This window comes from Cannabis sativa, chromosome 9 (assembly GCF_029168945.1).
Source record: "Cannabis sativa cultivar Pink pepper isolate KNU-18-1 chromosome 9, ASM2916894v1, whole genome shotgun sequence".
NCBI lineage: Eukaryota > Viridiplantae > Streptophyta > Magnoliopsida > Rosales > Cannabaceae > Cannabis > Cannabis sativa.
Genome location: NC_083609.1, coordinates 9,907,474 through 9,929,119, shown reverse-complemented (window position 1 = coordinate 9,929,119; position 21,646 = coordinate 9,907,474). Strand labels below are relative to the sequence as shown.

General features: G+C 36.4%; 2 protein-coding genes and 1 non-coding gene across 3 annotated transcripts; 1 reads left to right on the top strand and 2 right to left on the bottom strand.

Moving 5' to 3' along the window:
- Positions 1-649: 649 nt before the first annotated feature.
- LOC133031220 (uncharacterized) lies at positions 650-2,111 on the bottom strand. Its single transcript, XM_061104669.1, has 3 exons — positions 1,679-2,111; positions 1,091-1,386; positions 650-829 (listed from the first exon to the last, which is right to left on the bottom strand). The coding sequence occupies exons 1-3, from the start codon at positions 2,109-2,111 to the stop codon at positions 650-652; spliced, it is 909 nt and encodes a 302-aa protein (XP_060960652.1).
- A 12,067-nt stretch (positions 2,112-14,178) lies between these two features.
- LOC133030859 (zinc finger BED domain-containing protein RICESLEEPER 2-like) lies at positions 14,179-16,104 on the bottom strand. The gene is made up of 3 exons (XM_061103794.1): positions 14,819-16,104; positions 14,642-14,730; positions 14,179-14,537 (listed from the first exon to the last, which is right to left on the bottom strand). The coding sequence occupies exons 1-2, from the start codon at positions 16,023-16,025 to the stop codon at positions 14,651-14,653; spliced, it is 1,287 nt and encodes a 428-aa protein (XP_060959777.1). The 5' UTR covers positions 16,026-16,104; the 3' UTR covers positions 14,179-14,537; positions 14,642-14,650.
- A 4,913-nt stretch (positions 16,105-21,017) lies between these two features.
- LOC133031640 (small nucleolar RNA R71) lies at positions 21,018-21,124 on the top strand. Its single transcript, XR_009684741.1, has one exon. It is a non-coding gene; the product is annotated as a small nucleolar RNA R71 (small nucleolar RNA).
- The last annotated feature ends 522 nt before the right edge of the window (positions 21,125-21,646 follow it).

Below are 21,646 nucleotides of genomic sequence, written 5' to 3'. Positions count from 1 at the left end.
GTAATTGGCCAGTAGTTCTCCATATTATATATTAAATCAAATTGTGTGGGACCTGATATTAAAATGTACCAATAACGGTACACAATCTCTTGTAGTACTTGGTACCTTATGGTCGTTTGAGTTTGCTTCAAACCGAGAGAACATGTGATACAGATATGGTGTGTAAACTGTCGTCGGGTCACAAAAGTATGAAGTTGTATGGGAGAAGGAGGGGTTTTTTTTTAAAAAAATAATGAAATTTATAAATACCTGGAAGGGCAAATTATTAATTACTATAGATGGACGATTACTGTCATTTCTTAGAATTTTCCATTGAGAATCTTTCTAGTATCTTATTGATGTAAGTTGCTTAAGAAAGTGTTAATGTTCTCTTTTTTCTATCTTTATAGATACGAAGGCCAAAAACTTAGTTAACTTCTCCCAAATCTTTTTATTCAATAATGCTTTTATTGTTGTTGTTTTTTTTGCTTTCTTGCTCCTTGTTGTTTTGGTTGTTTTTGCTTTAGTGGTAGAGCTGGATTAGTGAATGTCTTTCTGTTGTGGCCTATCTTTTGCAATGTCCACACTTTATTTGTGCCTTTGGCTCTCCTTTTGATCTTATTCTTCTTCTTCTAGGTCTCTCTGCATGCTTTTTCGTGTCTAGTGGTAGTTATATCATTTCCAAGCTCTTAGGCAGTGTCCATTCACTTTTATTTGGTAATGAGTTTGCTATTGTGTCACATGTTGCTTTCATTTCGTCTGTTTTGTAGTATTCCGCAACATAGTCATAAACTCGCAATCCTCTTTTCGAGAATACAGCTATTGCATGAGCACATAGGATTTTATCTTGCTAGAACCGGTTACATTCACATGTTTTGCATGTCCAGTAAATTGACAAGGAATTTCCCTTTCTCGAGCACATTCACTTGGTGGAGTATTAGTTTATAACTGGTTATTTTATACTGTTATTGAATATCTCTAATATATATTGTCTGTATGTATATTTATGTTTAGTGTGTTACCTCATATTTTCTTGTTTGAATAAAGTTTTCTCTGAGTATTTTTTCTGTCACTATTGAAACTTTTGTGAATGTTCCATGTGCTTCATTACCTTTTGTCCAAACCCATTTTGTACCAAATTTGGAAGACTCTCTATCATTGTAGTGATGGGCAGTCTTCTTATAGCAAGAATTGTTGAATTTATCAACTCAGCTATGTTGGATGTCATCATTGTGTACCTTCTGGTCGGGCAGTGGCATCTACTCCAATATTTGTATCCTATTCTTTCCAGATAAGGTCTTATTCTTTTGTCTATTTTGTCAAGTTCTGACATGTAAACTTCAAATGATTTCATGTTGTATGTTTTTTCAGCTTTAACAAAGTTTATTGTAAGATCTTCCCCGTGTACTATAAAATTGACCTTAATGTTGTTAAACAAGTAGAATATGCATGCTCCATGGAATATGTTTGGGTAGACTTTTGCTACTGTTTTCTTTATGTTTTTGTGCCGGTCTAAGATGATTGTTATGCATGCGAGTCAATATTTGTCAAATATTAGTTTATGTCTATTTTAACCAGTTTTTTTGTTATTATTTTTGAAACAGGTTATTTATGTTAAGTAAGTCTAACAATAATAGGAAAACTCTTACACTAAAGATGATGTATTAGCTGTAAATTTTTCTTTGAACCAGTTTCTTACATTCTATTTCTCCGAATGTTTCTCTTAGCTTGTTGAAAAACCACTCCCATGATGAATCATTCTCCGAGTCTTCTATTCCAAATGCCAATATGAATATGTGGTTATTAGCATCCATTGTTGATGCTGTAAACAACGTCCCTCCATATGTTGTTTTTAAGAATGTGCCATCTACCACAATCACTCGTCTGCAATGTATCCATCCTCTGATTGAATTTGACAATGCTAAGAACATGTACTTGAACCGGTTCTTCTTGTCTGTAATCAATTCAGTAACTGTCCCTGGAATTGCTATTTTTAGCATATGAAGGTATATTGGTAGTTGCTGGTATGAGTCTTCTGGCTTTCCTCTTGACAATTCTAGAGTCTTTTCTATTGTTCTCCAAGCCTTTTGATATTCCATCGAAACCCCAAACTCATGTAGCAAGTCCTTCATTCTGTCATTCGGTGCATGCTTCCTATTTATTGAGTCGTATTTCTTCTTTACTATTTAAGCAATAGTATTGTAAGTTGCTTGCCTATGATCTTTCATTATGACATCTAATGAGCAGGTGTGGTTGTTGACATATTTTCTAGCCTTTGAGTGTTTGTGTTTGTTTCAACTTTGAAGCGCGCAGAAATCAGTTACAATTTTCGTCAACACATATAACCATGTATTCCCTTGGTTCGGACCTCTTCGTTCTGATTTGAAAGTTTTTTATCATTGCATAGAATCTAATTGTTGTTTTCAATATGTTCTTGTTACTTTATATTTGTCCTTCTTCGATCTCAAGCACCATGTATTCTATGATGATCTCCATTTCTTCATCCCTTCTCTTTTTTGTTGCTTCATTTGATTGCTCTATTATAAAATCTGCAACTTCGTCAACCATTGCAAACATGTTTGGAGAAATTGTTATCTGACTATTATAATGATTTGAATCTTGTCCTTCAATATCAGATTGCTGGTTGAATGGTTCATTGTATATTTGTAGAACCAGTTCCTTCACTGTCTTTGTATTGGTTGTTCAAAAGATTAATTTTCCACTGTTTGTATAGCTATCTCTTTTGTAGTTGTGATGCATAGTGGAGAATCAATTACTCCCGCCTGTGTTTTTCTTTGTTCAATGTAAAACTTGAGGGAATTGTCAGTCAATTCAGTAGCTTCATTGGTGTTGTTCCCGGTAATATCTGGTAGGATATGTTTATGCTGCTTCTGTTGCAATTTATTTATGTTTTTATTAGCTCCATCAAGTTTGCTAGTGAAGAATTGTTTGGAATTAGAATTCCAGTCATTGTGTAGTCATCAAAATTTGTACCATTGACCCCCATATTTGATCACACACATGATTTGTTCCATACCTGCAATTTTAGAGGAAAAGTAATATTAGAATCTTATTTTAATTTTTTACTTTGAACCGATTTTATTTAAATTATATGTATTTTTTTTTAGTTTTTAACTCATTTTTTTTTCTTTTATATTTTTTTCTTTTGTCATTTATGTCTTTGATTACTTTTTTTTTTTTTTTTTTTTTGCATATTTTTAGAATCTAAATATAATTTTTTATTTGGAACTGATTTCTTTTTAATTTTTATGTATGTTTTTTTTTGTTAACTGGTTTTTTTTTAGTTATGTTTTGTGAGTTATGACTTTCATTACTTTTTGTACTTTTAAAAGAAAATTAATATTAGAATCTTATTATAATTTTTATGTAGGATCGGTTCTGTTTAAATTTTATGTATTAATGTTTTATATAAGTTTTTAACTAGTTTTTTTTTTCTGTTATATATTTTTCTTGTATATTATAACTTTGATTACTTTTTACATTTTTTTTTTAAAAAATGTATCATTAGAATCTGATTATAATTTTGTATTCGAAACCGGTTTCATTTAATTTTTATGTTTGATTGTTTTATTTAAGTTTTTAACTGGATATTTTTTCTGTTATATTTTTATTTGCTTGTTATGTCTTTGATTATTTTATTCTTGTTGTTTATTTTATTTTTTATTCTTTATATCTTATTTTATTAATATTATTTATATCCAGTTTTTCAATACTGTTAAATGTGAAATTATATTTGTTTTATATATAAGGTTGTCCTTAGTTTTTTTCTCTTGATTTAACCAGTTCTTTTTTTTACATATATTTTTTAAATTGTTGAGTTTCTTTTATTTTCCACATATGTTCATATATAATTATCGCCATATATAATTTTGATTATTGAGTTTATATACATGTTTTGTTTATACTGAGAATTGTTGTCGAAGATTTATTACTATGTATAATTTGGTTTGATTTTTCATTTTCTAGTAAGCATTTTTACGAGTATTGATTTTCAGGTTCACACAGCTAAGGAAGAGGTTCAGAAGCAATTGAAGAACTTACCGTAGCTGGAGAAGACAATCGGAGATGACGATTGATGCTGGAGCTATGTTGTCAATCGAGCAAAATTCTGGATTGTGAGATTGATTTGTTGTGTGAAATGCTTGCGTTTGAGATCGAATTGTAGACTTTTGTGACTGGAGATGATCGTGCGATTCCGAGAGAGAAAATCGGAGAGAGAGAGAGAGAGAGAGAGAGAGAGAGAGAGAGAGAGAGAGAGAGAGAGAGAGAGAGAGAGAGAGAGAGAGAGAGAGAGAGAGAGAGAGAGAGAGAGAGAGAGAGAGAGAGAGAGAGAGAAATTCTGATTTTTTTCTTTTGGAAAATTTGGATTTTTTTTAAGTTAAGCCTATTTATATAGTTTTTGATTTCCCATATTTTTTACCATTAATTTTTTTTTCCTGCATTTTTTTGAGTTATTTTTTTTCTGCCATAAAAAAGTAAATAACATTAAAAATTTCCATATTTATAAAAATTTCCCTGGCCTATATATTATTTTTCTTCTTTCTAAAATTAAGTTGGTAGCGATATATATATATTTTGGAAGAACACAAAAGAGTTCATTGCAGAAGAAAATTGGGCATCACGACAGGGGACCCCTCCCTAATACAATGGCCAACTGAATAACCATCATCAGTTCTAGCCTTCTTGGTAATAAAGTCAGCAGTAGAATTGTCTAGTCTAGGAATATAGCAAAAGTGACAAAAACTAAAACTATTACAAGTATTGAGAACCGAGAAAGCTAGAGGTCTGATTTCCCAAACCGGTGGAAAACGCCTGTCCTCCAAAGCCTTCACCATTATCTGTGCATCAGACAGAACAACAATTGAGTCATGACCCAGCTCCTTATCCAGCTGCAGTGCCCAAAAAATGGCCATCAGTTCTACTTCAGGTGCCGAGGCAGTCTTTTCACTCTTAGCATACCATTTCTATGAATCTGCAACACGATCAAGAAGAATTACATCTAAGCCTACATTTCCATCTTTCCAGGAAGCATCCACCATACAGATAAGAGAGGCGTTTAGGCATAGAGAAAAAGTTCTTTGCAAGGGGTGCGATTCACGGTCGCTGCCTCCAAGTCAACCTTACTTACTAGGATGGCTTCATCATATCTAGTGAGTAAGTTCTTCCTAGCAATGTCAATCCTAGTAATTTGACCTTTGAATATAGCCTCATTTCTTGCTTTCCACACACTCTCAAAGAGATATCCCAAGAAGATGAAGAACTGGGCAGTGAGCTCCCTAGGGATGCATTAAGCAGCACTAGCCACTCTATCTGCCAAAGAAGATTCAGTTCTAATGCCAAGGTTCAATGGGAAAGGACCCCTAAACCATAAGGCACGAGCAAGCGGACAATCCCAAAATAAATGCATGACCTCCTCAGAAGCCGAATCACACAAAGGATACATTTTATCATTCACGAAAGGCAATTTGTCCTTTGTAGGGAGACACCCCATCAAGGCCCTCATGATCATGATAGAGTGTCTGAAGTGGATGTATTTGCTCCAAATTAACCTCCATAACCTCCGATCAGTGTTATGGCCGTGGACAGAAGTGATGGCCTTGTAAGCTTCTTTAACAGAGAAACTTCCATCCTTTGTGGGCTTCCATACAAGAGAGTCTGGACTGTTAGCGGGTAATCTCAGAATGTTGTAGATTTTATTGCCCATATCATTACCAAACACTTTCAAAACAAGAGTACTATTCCACCCCCCCATTCGAGTTGGATAAGTCAGCAACCGTTTTTAGAAGTGGATATCGTGTTCGAACATTTCTCATGAGAGCCATGAACTCCTCATACTCCAACCATGGGATCCAAGGTTGTTCCCAAATGTCAATAAAGTCGCCTCTCCCAGCGAGGGATAGACTACCATTACGTAAGATGCTTCTAGAATGGAGAATCCCCTTCCAGACGCAAGAGTCATTCCCTTTCATCTCAGTATTCCAAAAAGACTTCCGACGACAGTATTTAGCATTAAAACACTTAACCTAGGGGGTGTCATGACTAGATGCGCATTGCCAGGCCAATTTCACCAAGAGGGCTTTGTTGGTGTCTTCCATTCTCCTGAAGCCCAACCCTCCTTTAGCAAGCGACCGACAAATTTTATCCCAACTTGTCAAAGCCATGAAACAATCCTTATCATTACCCCCCGTCCACCAGAACTTTCGGATTAGGCTGTCCATTTCCCTGCAAGCCGCAACTGGAAGTCTACTGTTACGAAAATTATGTTTATACGCAAGTGTACGCAATCAAGTAGTATCTCACGCAAGTGAGGTCGAACCACAGGGAATTGGATTAAGTACTACTAAACTATACTTATGATTCTATTCGGTAAAATAATAAGATTGCAATTTGAAAGTAATAAACTCAGAAATTAAAGAGAAAATAAACGAAGATTAATCAAGATGAGAGATTAGGGAGGCGAATCCTGTTGATAAGCTACCTATGTTAATACCTAATTGCTATCCTTATCTCAATGTGAATGACAGATTATAAATTAACCTAACTCTTTTCAGATCTTTTAGGTTCTAAATAATATGTTCTCTAATTAACTTCTTAATTAAATCAACACAAAATCAGCATTAAGCAATAATCTATTAGTCACTGAGGCTATGTAAATACTTTCGTTTTACATCAGAACCTAGACTATCCAAATTTTAGCATTCTCAATTCTCACTTTTTAGATTTTGAATTGAGATCATTAAACATGTAAAAGGTGATCAAGCTTGCACATGGAATTAAACACAAATAAAGATAGTATTCACACATAAGATGAAGGAATGGCAATTATTTATTAACTAGGCATAAACTTAAACAACAATCATCATCCTCCCTTATTGGGAAATTTAGTTCATAATCACTCTAAAAACATCCATGATTAATTCAGAAATAAAAACAAACATAAAGAAGAATTAAATGGGGTAAAAGAAAGAACTAGAAGGTGATATCCCTCCGGGTCTTCAAGATAGCTTCCTCTCCACTTGCCTCCACTATTAGGTCTGTTTTTGCTTACTTCTGACCTTCAATGTCGTATTCCTTATATAGGGATGAGTGGTGTGCCTCCAATTGAGAGAAAAATAAAAAATTAGGTCAAATCTGCGATTTCCGTACCTAGTCGCGACTAACATTTAAGCTGGTCGCGACTACAGGCAAAACTCGAAAAACCGAGTTTCTGCCAATTCTTGAAGTCACGACCAGGGTCGCGACCAGGAAAAAGGGTCGCGACCTGGATCTCTGGAGGTCGCGACTACTGATGCGTTTGGAGCCGAATTTTCCAATTTTTTCCAAGTTTGTCCCAGTTTTTCGCCATTTGACTGAATTCGAACTTTAACACCCCGGGAACCTGAAATAATGAAAATCAAGCGTAAAACTGCTCCAAAAGACACCAATAGACGAGATAATGCTAACTTTAAAGACCCGAAACATAGGCTAATTATAACCTAACAAAATCCCCCAAACTAGATTCTTACTCGCCCCCGAGTAAGATAAAAAAAACTAACTACGCTATCAGATAATTACTACGCTGCTGACTCATGCTCTGTTTTCTTCCTTGCATAAACTAGAATTTTGATCCTACTAACTCTAACAATTAACTCGGATGCTCAATTAACAACACTATGTACAACTGCAACAATCTACTCAAATGTGAAACATTGTTATAAAAGTTTTACTCTTTCCATTAATTCCACAATCCGATAACTCATAAGCTTGCATGCTTACCTTTCTCCACTAATGTTAACAGTGTTCTTCGGAATCATTAGGTCTTTTCAAGGCTTAGGTAGTATGACTCAGATATTCAGGGATAGGCAAAAGACAATTTTGGCTCAAAATATCATAAGCACACAAACAGAACCCACAAGCTTCTTACTTTTCTTTTTCAATACCCCATAGTGTTCCCACATTTACCAAGATTGAGAGAAGATATATTTATTATTTTCCAACATCACTGAAATCATATACTTTACTTTTTTTTTTTTGAACACATATTTTTATTTTTTTTCATAGTGTTTTTTTTTCATATTTTTTTCAGTGACATTGAATTACACAATTTTTTTCTTCTCAATCTTACAAATTTTTCTCCCTCACACTATTTCCTCACACTAAATGTTTCTCCTCCCCCAAACTAATCATGTAGCTTATGATGTCATGGATAACATGGTGAAAACAAAAATTAATAGTGTGGTTGCTAAATTTCAAATCAGTGAGTGAAAAACACAACAGGTTAAGGCTCAAAAGGGTAACTAAGGATACACATTATTACGGTAGGCTTGAAAGGCTCAAACTATCCAACAAATGCCTAAGTCATATTCCAATTGAACACTATTAAGGATTTCGCCTCAAAAGAATAAACATGCAAGGTCTAAGCTATCCTGTTAATCTTACCACAAACCATAGTAAAACAGTTATAACAATTTTCGCAGATTGAGTAAGTACAATTAAACACAGGTTTCTAAGCATCCAAACTAATCCAAAGAGTTAGCAGAATCAAGCACACAGTTATTTTACAATTTCAGATCACATCACACTGATCAGCAGTATACAACTATCATCAAGCTTATTGCCATTCCTTAACTAAAGCAAAAAAACTAAAAAACAGAAAATTAAAATGCAGAAATTAAAGTGCAGAAGTTAAAATTTTTAAGTCTCTCCCCCCAAACTAAATATTACATTGTCCCCAATGTATACAGTAATATGGAGAGAGAAGAAACTTACCTGAGACCCTTTCAGAAAGGGTTGGGTGGTGGCGGCTGGTCATAGGGATAGAACCGAGGAGGTTGTGCGAAATAGTTCGGGTCATCAATCCCAATATTCATTCTGTTGATAAGAGAGTTGAGTTGCTGAACTTGTCCCTCATCATAAATACTCCTTTGCACCATGTATTGTTGCATGTGGTTGTTCTGTTGAATTATATAACTCAGCTGTGCATGAGTGTATTGTGTTGTAGGATCGATGGGCCCAGGCAATTGTAGGGGTTGCTCCTCTTCTTCTTCAACACTAGGCTCACGTTGCCGCCTACGCCCTTGCGGTGCATCAGGTGGTGGCTCTTTCAGCCTGTTGACAAAGGCGATGTCCATCTTGCGAAGTGGCAACGCCGTGTTGTCATATTCTAACTGGGGAACTTCATATGCCCCGCAGAGTTCGGTGATAACTCCTGCCAAACCAAAACCACCTCCCGTGGCTCCTTGCACGATCTGCTCAATGCTTTGCCTTATGACTTGTCCAATGTTAATGTTGTACCCCTTCATTATGGCGTACACATATTTCAGGCGATCCATTTGGACATCGGAAAAATGCTTGTTGGGCACTAACCGAGCACTCACAAAGTACAGCCATGTTTTTACCACCGGGTTCAGCTCACACCGGTATAGAATATTTGGCAACCCCTCGGTGCCATCATTGTCATGGAACCTCAACCCAGGAAATCCCACTGTCTCTGCCACATCCACCATATCAAACTGCTCTTCCTCCTCAATAATTCGGAGGCGTTGTTCCTCCCTAGTGTAATCTGGGACAGAGAACATCACATTGAATGCATCAGCAGTGGCGGGAACTTTCTTTCCACGCACCTTCACTTCCCCATTCCGACGGTCGGGCCAATTCGCAAGGAATTCACAAGCCATAGTAACATTAGCCCGACCCCGAGTATCTACAAAGCTTCCCCACTTCATTCTTTCTATTTGAGCTCTGATTGTTTCAAACCGAGGTTGGCGCCTCAAGGGATTTTATGGGAATTCAATACCCCGATCTTCAATATAAGCCCTATTCTTTAACCTCACGAAGCGATTGTGGGCCTCGATATTTCCAAAGCGGGTTCTATCAAAACCCGTTGGTGGTGGGTTTGAAGACGAACCCTCCTCTACATTCCTAGTCCTCTTTGGTGCCATTTTTTTTTTCGAATTTTTTTTTTTCTGAAACTTTTTTTTTTCTAAAAAAAATTGGGCAGCACTTCCCCTTAAATTTTCTCTATCCCAAAAATAAAAATTCACTCAAACAATATTCCCAAACACTCAATACCACAATACAATAATCACAAACCCAATATCAACAATATTTTTGCACAACACACATTTATATCACTCAAAATCTAAAAAAAAGTTAATCAAATTCTTTAAAGAATGAAGAAAGTGATACTTACAAACCCGAAAAAAACTTTACTCCACCTCCATTATTGAATGTTCTTGAAAGCTTGAGGTTGAAGTTGAAGACAATGGTGATTTTTGGATTTGGGCTATTATGGATTATTTTTGGTGTGGGTTTTGATGATATGTGTAGATTGTTGAGTGAAATTGGGTTTTTGAATAGATTGGGTTTAAGAAATTTGAGAAAAGATGAAAAGATTGAAGATTGGAGATGAAAAATTGAATTTTTGAGATGGAAAGAGGGTAGGGTCGGCTGAGAGGATTTGAAATTTGAAATTTGTTGGTGTAGGGTTGAATGAGGGGGAAAGTTTGAATTTATAGAAATTTTCGTGAGCAAGTCGCGACTTGGCCTAAGGCTAGTCGCGACTAGCTTACGATCGAATTTTATGCCTTTCTGGAAAATCATGAAGTCGCGACTGGGGTCGCGACCTGGAAAATAGGTCGCGACTTGGCCAAAGGCTAGTCGCGACCACTGGGCTCCAGGTCGAAAAAAAATATATATTTTTTTTCACGCTTTTCATGATTCAATTAAAAAGAAATAATGTCTAGTACTAATCTAAAAATTAAAAATACTAACAATACTAAAGCATACTAAAACATAATCAAAAGTCTAACGAAAAATACTTAGGTTGCCTCCCCAAAAGCGCTGTCTTTAACGTCATACAGCTGGACGCTGAGCCTTGCACTTCAAAGTGGCGCCAAGATCGTGGCGGACTTGGCTTGGTCAAATTGACCTCCCAAATAGAGCTTTAAACGCCGTCCATTAACTTTGAAAGTTGCTGGACTTTCACCTTTTAACTCCACCGCTCCATAAGGAAACACCTTGACCACCTTGAATGGTCCCGACCATCTTGATTTCAACTTTCCAGGAAACAGTTTCAGCCTTGAATTAAAGAGTAACACTTGCTGCCCTGGTTGAAACTCTTTCTGTACTATACCTTGATCGTGCCACTTTTTAGTTCTCTCCTTGTATATCTTTGCGTTTTCATAGGCTTCGTTCCGAAACTCCTCTAGCTCATTCAGCTGTAACAGTCTTTTCTCCACTGCAGCTTTTAGTTCCATGTTAAGAGTCTTCATGGCCCAAAAAGTTCTATGCTCTAACTCCACCGGTAGATGACAAGCCTTTCCAAACACCAACCAATTTGGGGACATGCCAATCGGTGTTTCGAAAGCAGTTCTGTATGCCCACAATGCGTCATCTAATTTTCTTGACCAATCTTTCCTTGATCTTTGCACTGTTTTCTCTAGAATCATCTTAATCTCCCGATTAGAAATTTCAGCTTGGCCATTACTTTGGGGATGGTATGGTAAAGCAGTTCGATGTCGGACACCATATCTTGAAAGAAGTGCTTCAAACTGCTTGTTACAGAAGTGACTCCCTTCATCGCTTACTATTGCTCGAGGAGTACCAAACCGAGTAAAAATGTTCTTTTGTAAGAAGCGGAGAACTGTCTTTCCATCATTTTGAGGTGTAGCTGAAGCTTCGACCCATTTAGACACATAATCGACAGCCAAGAGAATGTACTGATTGCTAAAGGATGAAGGAAAAGGACCCATAAAGTCTATCCCCACACATCAAACAATTCAACTTCTAAAATTCCTGTTAAAGGCATCTCGTTTCTTCTTGAGATATTACATGTTCATTGACAACGATCACATGCCTTTACAAAGGTAGTAGCATCCTTGAATAGCGTTGGCCAAAAGAATCCACTTTGCATCACCTTTGCAGCTGTTCTATTTCCACTAAAATGTCCTCCACATGGTAAAGCATGACAATGATTTAGGATAGAATACATCTCCTCTTCAGGCACACATCTCCTTATTATCTGATCAGCGCAGTGCTTGTAGAGGATTGGTTCTTCCCAATAGTAATGTTTCACCTCAGAAAAGAATTTCTTCAATTGTTGACGCGAAAGCTCGGGCGGAGTTATTTTTGCAGCCAAGAAATTAACATAGTCAGCGTACCACGGTACCATCAGGTTTTCCCTCACACTAAAGAGTTGTTCATCAGGAAATTGCTCATTTATTTGTACCTCCTTTGTATTCTGACTCTCTTCCAGCTCTAATCTTGACAAGTGGTCTGCTACCAGGTTTTCGGTGCCCTTTTTATCTTTTATCTCTAAGTCAAACTCTTGAAGTAGAAGTACCCACCGAATCAGTCTTGGTTTTGCATCCTTCTTGGTCATAAGGTATTTGATTGCTGAATGATCTGTGTAGATAATTACCTTATTTCCAATCAGGTAGGGTCGAAATTTGTCACAATCAAACACTATTGCCAACATTTCTTTTTCTGTAGTGGCGTAATTTAATTGAGCATCATTCAGAGTTCTACTAGCATAGTAGATTGTGTGGAATACTCTGTCAACTCTTTGACCCAAAACCGCTCCAATGGCATAGTCACTTGCGTCGCACATCAACTCAAACGGCAATTCCCAATTTGGTGAAGTTACTATCGGTGCTGTAATCAATCTCTCCTTTAAAATCTTGAAAGCTTTTAAACAATCTTCTCCAAACTCAAATGGAACACCATTGACAAGTAAGCTAGATAAAGGTTTTGAGATTTTGGAGAAGTCCTTGATAAATCTGCGGTAGAAGCCAGCATGTTCTAGGAAACTCCTCACTCCTTTTACAGAAACTGGAGGTGGCAAATTTTCTATTGTTGAAACTTTAGCCTTATCCACCTCAATTCCTGCCTTTGAAATTTTGTGCCCAAGAACAATTCCTTCTGTTACCATAAAGTGGCACTTCTCCCAGTTTAACACCAAGTTAGACTTCTCGCACCTTGTTAGCACTTTTTCTAGATTTTCCAAACAATGATCGAAGGAAGAACCAAACACTGAGAAATCATCCATAAAAATTTCAATACAAGATTCAATCAAATCTGAAAAGATAGCCATCATACACCTTTGAAAAGTAGCAGGGGCGTTGCACAAGCCGAAGGGCATTCTTCTGAAAGCAAAGGTACCGTAGGGACATGTGAAAGTAGTCTTCTCCTGATCTTCAGGTGCTATAGCTATCTGGTGGTATCCAGAATATCCATCAAGAAAACAGTAATATTCTTGCCCCGCCAATCTGTCTAGCATTTGATCAATGAAGGGCAAAGGGAAGTGATCTTTTCTTGTTGCTTTGTTGAGTTTCCTGTAATCAATGCAGATCCTCCAACCAGTGACTGTTCTTGTAGGAATCAACTCATTCTTTTCATTCTTGATCACCGTCATTCCACCTTTCTTCGGGACCACTTGCACCGGGCTAACCCACTTACTATCTGAAATAGGATAAGCAACTCCAGCATCCAACCACTTAACTACTTCTTTTCTGACAACTTCTTTCATGGGTGGATTAAGTCTTCGTTGAGCATCAATTGTTGGTTTGGCATTGTCTTCCATGAGAATTCGATGCATCACTGTTGAAGGACTGATTCCTTTGACATCACCTAGTGTCCAAGCGATGGCCTTATTATGAGCTCGGAGTACCCTCAGAAGTCTATCAGTTTCCACGTCAGAGAGAGAAGCTGAAACAATAACTGGCAGCTTTTTATCTTGACCCAAAAATTCATACCTCAAGTGACTAGGAAGCACCTTCAATTCAAGTTCTGGAGGCTTTTCAGTTGATGGCTTTAGCTCTTTTAGAACTGCTCCCGATTCCTCAAAATATCTTCTGTTCAAGGGCCCATAGGAATCAAGCCACTTCACATAACCCATGACCTCTTGTCCTTCTTGCTCCGTCAATTCATCTTCAGTTAGACTTAGTTCAAGAGGATCATCTAGCAGCTTTTTCTCACTCACCATTTCATCAATCAAGTCAATGAAGAAACAGTTATCACTTGCCTTTGGGTACGTCATAGTAGGGCTGAGCATTGGTCGGTTTGGTCGGTTTTTTCCCTCAAAAAAATCCAACTTTCGGTTTTTCGGTCTGGATTGGTTCAATCCAAAGCGACCAGGCCAAATTTAAAACATGAAAAGCAGACCAAACTAAACAGCGGTTCGGTCGGTTCAAACCGCCAAAACCGACTTTTTTTTTTTTGCTGAAAAATATAGTCCAATTTATTCCATAAACCCATTATTCTTAAATCTAAAGCTACAACCATATAGACACTTTCTTTAAAAAAAAAAATACCACAATCATGCAAATTATTTGTTCAAAAACCAATTGTAAACACATGATTCTACATATTATAAGTGCAACCATATAAATTAAAATATGTAGTTAAAAGTCTAAAGTCTAAATCTAAAACACAAATCAAATATAAGTCCACATCAAATACATTATTCCACAACCAAACAAATGAAATACATTAAAGCAATAGATATCAAAATAGAGTCCAATCCAACAAGCAAAGCAACCATGGTCCATGATCACCACCTACACTAATAAAAAACAAGAATACACAATTAAAGAAATAATTTATGAAAGTACTATTAGAAAAATAAAGCTTCAAAGTAAAAAATTAAATTTTCATTAATTACCTTGAGATTTTAGTTGATTTTCTCTGTCCCACTTCCACTTCCAGAGACATTTTCAATATTCTCATTAATAGTAATACATGATCCATCACCTAATAAAAATTTCATTAACATAAAATCTAACATATATAAAATAATTTCAATTAACAATTAATATATAATGGTTGAACAATATGTTACCTGGAATAACTTGTTCACTTGTCTCTAAACCTTCAATTTCGTCCATGTATTGACGAAGTACAATAGGTTCCTCATACTCACAAGTATACCAGTTCTTAGAACAAATCAAAGCTTCCACCATCCTCGGAGATAAAGAACTCCTAAATGCATCTAGGATTCTTCCACCTGTAGAAAAAGCAGATTCAGATGCTACTGTAGACATCTGAACAGCCAAGACTTCTTTTGCCATACGAGCAACAATTGGATATTTAAATCCATTTTGTTTCCACCATTGGAGAATATCAAATGCAGGATCAAGCTTCTCACGACGATCATTCAAGTAGTATTCGAGATCATCTTCTTCAACGTCATCACTAAGTTGTAGCTGCCCAAGAAGAAATGATTCCGTAGTTGCACTAATAATAGGCTGAGATGGTTGAGATACCTGAGACTTAGATTGAGATGGTGGAGCTTGTGATTGTTGAGCTTCGGATGGCTGAGTTGTTTGTTGTTGCTTATAAAATGCATACAACTGTGCCAATGTATTGGTGACCATCTTTATCATTTTGTCAGCCTCACTTGGATTGTACACAAATCTGAAACCTCGATTCACAACCTCTAATTTATACCTCGGATCAAGGATATTGGCAATAAATGTCAACATATTCAGCTTTTCAATCCTTCCCCAATATTTATCGTATTTTCGCTTCATACTAATTGCCATAGTTCCTAATAAAGTATCAGGATTAGAAGCCATAGTAGTCAAATCAACCTGAACTTTCAAAATATCCGGAAGGAATAAATTGGATGTGACATATAATGATCCACTAAATCGATTAGTAAGATCATAGAATCTTTTCAAAAAGTTGACAAATATTCCTGCTTTTTCCCAGTCTAGATTACTTGGCGGGCCAGTCATTCTTTCTTCATCAAAGTACCTTGTGTAATTCGCATCTCCTTCTAAATTGTCAAAAGCCTTCTTGAATTTTATAGCCGCTTCTAACATCATGTAGGTAGAGTTCCATCTAGTAACTACATCCAAGCATAACAAGGCTTTTGATTCAATGTTTACATCTGTACAACTTTCTTTAAACCTTTTCAGTCTAGCTGGAGATGACCTCACATATCTCACCGCATTTCGAATACTTGAAATTGCTTCATTTAACTCTTTCAAACCATCACTTACTATGAGATTCAAGATATGGGCCGAACACCTCATATGAAACATTTCACCATTTAGTGGAACTATATTATCCTTTTCCAACAAGTGCCCCTTCAATTTTCTTAGTGCAACATCATTTGAAGAAGCATTGTCAAGCGCAATCACTTACCAAATACTTTAGAGATACCCCACTCATTAAGACAATTTATCAACTCTTTCCCCACAAGCTCCCTTTTATGGCTAGGAACCTGGATAAAATTGATAATCCTTTTCTGCATTTTCCAATTATCATCAACCCAATGTGCAGTCAAGCACAAATAAGAAATATTTTGGATTGATGTCCAACAATCGGTTGTCAACGATACTCTATGTTGTGCCAAAACTTCCTTCAATTCTTTCTTTCGATCCAAAAACAATTGATAAATATCCCTCGCCACAGTGAACCTTGATGGGAACTGGAAATCGTCAAAAAAAAGTCTAATAAGCTTTTGAAATCCTTTTCCATCGACATGCCGAAAAGGTAGCTCATCCATGATGATATATTCAGCTATTCCTTTCCGAATAAGGTTTTGATTAAATCTTAATGGCAACCCACTTGAAGCAACTTCTTCATCATTGCAAGTCGTTGTTCTCTTTTTAGTAAATCTATCTATAGTAGATTGTTGTCTTTTATTTTGCTCGACCCAATCGCTAAAAGGACATTTTTTTACATTTTCTCTCCACATGTGCCCATAATGTGCTAGTCCCATTCAACTTTGTATCTGCTGCATAATCGGTACCACAATAATTGCAAGCAGCCCTCGGCTTCTTGGGATCACAATCTGGCAACATAGTATAATGATCCCAAACACTAGATGTTTTCCTTCCAATCCTTTGCTTCTTTTCCGGTCTTGCACTGTCTTTTTCCTTTTCACAACCCTCGTTTTCGTTGTTGTTGTTGTTCTTTTCTTTGTCCTTGTCCTTGTCTAGGCAATCATTTCTCTTCTTCGTTCCATTCCTTTTTCTTCTTTCTTTCATTGACTCATCCCTATCAGAACTAGACAAATTAGTTTCTGTAGTGGTTAAGTCATTGATGATCTCCTCTACATTTTTTTCATTATCCATATTATAGACAATTTATACTGCACAAAGAAAGACAAATATAATAATTAGCATAATAAATTAAATAAATACACAAAATAAATATATATGTCAATGTCATAATCAATCTAAAACTCTTTTTATTCTGCCTTTCTAACTTCCTAATGGCTAATCATATCCACGTATATAAAACATTATATATAGAGAGAGTAATTAAATCAATATCACAGAAACAGATTTCATTCTAAAATAATATCACTAGAAATCAGTATCACACCTAAATTTTATAATACAAATTCAATCCAGAACAAGTTTAGGCAAACCAGCTAAAGTGAGCCAAAAATGTGGCAAGACAACATTGTAACCTCAGATATTGATTGTGAAAACTTCAAGTTCCTCTATCTGAATTAGTATTCATTACATACTGAATTATTCAATGTTAGCTAAGTAACTAAATTAAAAACATCTATGCGGTAATAGGAAAGTGTAAATTACCAGCTTACTAGAAACTAAAACCATAACTAAACTTGTAAATTGACAAATTATTGAACAAAGTTAGTAATTAAGAAATAATATAAAGCAGCAACATTTTCAATTAGTGATTTCAAATACACAAAATATTTACTAGATTTCATATATCAACTACAAAGAGCCAATCACAACATTTATCACAAACATAACATCTATATATAAAAGTTAATCTTAAACATTACCCAATTCATGCTGTTATAATAGTTTAATATCCTACAAGCACATTTTGAATGTGGGAGATATAGCCACTATATTATAATATCTTAACTATACTCCAAATAATAAGATAATAAATATAAAACATACATCACATCATCTCATCATTCTATAAACTTGTTTCAATTATTATATGATTCCAAACTTAAAAAGGATACACAGTATATTAATTATGAGTGGGGTTTTCAAATTTTAGTATTTTACAACAATTTTCAGCAAAAAGGTGGCTCTTAATTATTCTTAACATGTTAAGTGAGACTTCTTTTTTTTTTTTTAAGATATTAATTTAAAGGATAAATTAACACCAGTACAGTGAGATAAGAACACTCAAGTCTCAAGGGTCAATATTGGTACCTGCACAAAGATGTAATGTATGTGATATCATAGATATTTTTCCTCTTTCTTCACTAAACTATTCTTCAATAAAGTAAGCAACTAATTAAAGTTGAAATAAAGCAAAAAAAAATTTGCCTTTATTCAAATAATTTTTTTTTATATATGAAAGGTGTACAACAACAAATATTTCAACAAACACAAGTGATTAACATCAAATATTGATCAATGAATCAACAGTGAAAGGATCTCAAGTTATTTGGTTGATTCAAACAACACATCCAAACACAATCAAATAAAAATGACAAGTAAATAGAGAGAGAGAGAGAGAGACAAAGTAGAGAGATTACCACTGCTACTATACTCTGCTTACTACTTGACAAAGTAGGTGAAGTTTACAATGGAATTTGCAATTAGATTTGTATATATTCAACTACTATTTCTATGTGTTTTAACCTTATGTGTTCTGCTTACAACTTGCCACACTCTTAAATCTAACAAATTAAAGAGATATCAATGAAAAGCGATACCATTTGTTCATTGGACTTGGAGGAGTAGTAATGCAAGCCAATCCAACACAACCCAAATTCAAAATTTAATCGGATACAGTTACAAAAGCACACGAAGCGAAACCCAAAAATAGTTTGAACTTTGAAATTAAATTTGAGGGAGAGATAGAAATCTGAGATGAAAATAAAAAAAAAAAAAAGATGATGAAGAAGAAAAAGAAAAAGAACTTACCAATACCAGTCTTGTCTCTGTCTTGTAAAGAAACGCCTTCAATCTTTCATTCTCAGATGATGCTTGAAGAGAAGAGAGTTTGGGACTTTAATGGAAAATAGAGAGACTAGAGAAGAGAGTGAGAGTCGTGAGCCTCCCTCCCTGAGCCGTGAGTGAGTGAGTGACGAGTGAGATTGGAGCTTTAGCTTTGATTGAGTGAAGAGTGAGCTTTGAGTTTTGATTTTGGGATTTTGAGTTTAAAACCCTAGCAGTTGCAGCAAAAGAAAATTAAAGAAGAAAGAAAGAAGGAAAGAGATGATAATTAATAGCATTATGTGTACTGTTTTGGTTTTGGACGAAAAGAGTGGGAAAATGAAAATGTACAATTCACTTTTCATTTAATGAGAAAAAGAGTGTTGGTCGAAAGGGTTTTGTTTTTTTTTTTGGTTATATTATGTGTATTGTGTACTGAGTGTATAAGTGTATTATATGTTATTACTGTGTGCATTATAAATTAAATATGAAAGTTGTATATATGTATGTATAACATATTCGGTCGGTTTCGGTTTGAATTGGTCGGTTCAGTACCCAAAAAAAACCGACCGTTTAATGGCGGTTTTAACCGTCGTCGGTTTTTTCGGTTTTTGGTTTTTTCGGTTTCGGTTTCAGCGGTGTTCGGTAGGTCGGTTCGATCGGTTTTTTCGGTTTTTTGGATTTTATGCTCAGCCCTACGTCATAGCCTTTAGCACATTAAAGACCACTTCTTCTCCTTGGACTCTCAGCTTTAATTCACCCTTCTGAACATCGATCAAGGCTTGGCCAGTTGCCAAGAATGGTCTCCCAAGAATAATTGGGACATTGCTATCTTCTTCCATATCCAAAACGATGAAGTCAGCTGGAAAGATGAACTTGTCAACCTTAACTAACACATCCTCAATGACTCCTCTAGGATGGGCTAGTGATCGGTCCGCCAATTGGAGAGTTACTGTTGTTGGCTTTGCTTCACCCAGCTGCAATCTTTTAAACACCGATAGAGGCATCAAGTTAATGCTGGCTCCCAAGTCACAAAGTGCATTTATTCCCTCAATTTTCCCAATAGTACAAGGAATAGTGAAACTCCCTGGATCTCTGAGTTTAGGAGGGAGTTTCTTCTGTAGGATGGCGCTGCACTCTTCAGTTAGAGCCACTGTCTCATAATCCTCCATCTTTCTCTTCTTTGACAGGATTTCCTTCATAAACTTCACATAACTTGGCATCTGCTCTAAAGCTTCAGCAAAGGGAATGTTAATGTGAAGTCTTTTGAAAACTTCCAGGAATTTGGTGAACTGCTTGTCTAAGCTTGACTTTCTAAGCCTTTGAGGGTATGGTATTTTTACATGGTGATCACTATTAGTTGGTGGAGACTGCTGTGGTTGTGTTTGACTATCAGAAGCCTTCGTTGAAGTGGGTGTTGGGGTTGACATTGGTTGCTCTTCATTCTCCTTTTCTCCATTCACTAGTTGTGGCATTTCAGGACCATCATAATCTTTACCGCTTCTCAGGGTAATTGCTTTGCAGTTTTCTTTGGGGTTTACTTCAGTTGTGCTAGGCAAATTCCCTTGAGGACGGGTTGCTACTTGAGTTGCTAGTTGGCCCATCTGTGTCTGCAGGTCTTTGATTGAAGATCTAGTTTCAGTCATGAATTGAAGCAATAAATCTGTCTGCAAACTAGAATTTCCACCAGAGGTTTGTTGCTGATAGAACCCACTGTTTCTTCGGTTATTACCCTGGTTGAACCCATAGTTGTTGTTGTTGTTCTGTGAATAATTTCCAATGGCTTTAGCTTCATCCATTGGCAAATCATCCACATCAGCTTGACACTCTGAAAAGTGATGACTTCCTCCACATAACTCACAAACAACTTGGGCTTGTTTAGCTTGCCCTGCAATTAGCTTTGTCAATGCCTCAACCTGTGCTGTCAACTTTGTGATGGCATCAACCTCTAACACACCAGCTACCTTCTTTGATTGACTCCTTTCAGTTGGCCACTGCTGATTGTTTAGAGCCATCTCCTCCAATAGATCATAAGCCTCATTAGCACTCTTCCTCATAAAGGCTCCTCCAGCTGCTGCATCTATTAAAGTTCTAGTGTTTCCTACCAACCCATTGTAGAAGTTGTGGACCAGCATCCACTTCTCTATACCATGATGAGGGCACTTTCTGATCAGATCTTTAAACCTCTCCCAAGCCTCATGGAGAGATTCATTATCTTGTTGGCAGAAGTTATTGATTTCTCCTCTCAGCTTTGCAGACTTGGCTGGAGGAAAGAACTTTGACAAGAATTTCGTTGCCAGATCATTCCAGGTGGCGATAGAGTTGGGTGGCAAGGAGTTTAGCCAACTCTTGGCTCGTTCTCTAAGAGAGAATGGGAACAGTCTCAGTCGAATAGCATCATCACTAACTCCATTAACTTTAAAAGTTTCACAAAGTTCCATGAAGTTAGAGAGATGCATGTTAGGATCTTCAGAAGGGAGGCCACCAAACTGAACTGAAGACTGCACCATTTGAAGTATGGCAGGTTTGATCTCAAAGTTATTTGCATCCACTGCCGGTGGCCTGATACACGACTGCACTCCCGTCAGAGTAGGGAGAATGTAATCTCTCAAGTTGCGGCCATTAGCTTGATCTTCTACTGCGCCACCATTATTACCGTTATTGCCTCCATTGTTTGCAGCATTAGCAGCCATGATTTCTGAAGTTTCAGCAGTTGCTGAAACTCCCTCTTGCCTCTTGTTCTTTCGGTTTCTCCTACAAGTTTTCTCGATTTC

Coding starts and splice junctions, on each gene's coding strand:
- LOC133031220 (XM_061104669.1), bottom strand. CDS start 2,111: ATGAAGGACTTGCTACATGAGTTTGGGGTTTCGATGGAATATCAAAAG. Junction 1,387..1,678: donor AACATTCGGAGAAATAGAAT/GTAAGAAACTGG, acceptor TCAATTTTATAG/TACACGGGGAAGATCTTACA. Junction 830..1,090: donor AAAATGGGTTTGGACAAAAG/GTAATGAAGCAC, acceptor AACCGGTTCTAG/CAAGATAAAATCCTATGTGC.
- LOC133030859 (XM_061103794.1), bottom strand. CDS start 16,025: ATGTTTCATATGAGGTGTTCGGCCCATATCTTGAATCTCATAGTAAGT. Junction 14,731..14,818: donor AAGTGAACAAGTTATTCCAG/GTAACATATTGT, acceptor AATTTTTATTAG/GTGATGGATCATGTATTACT.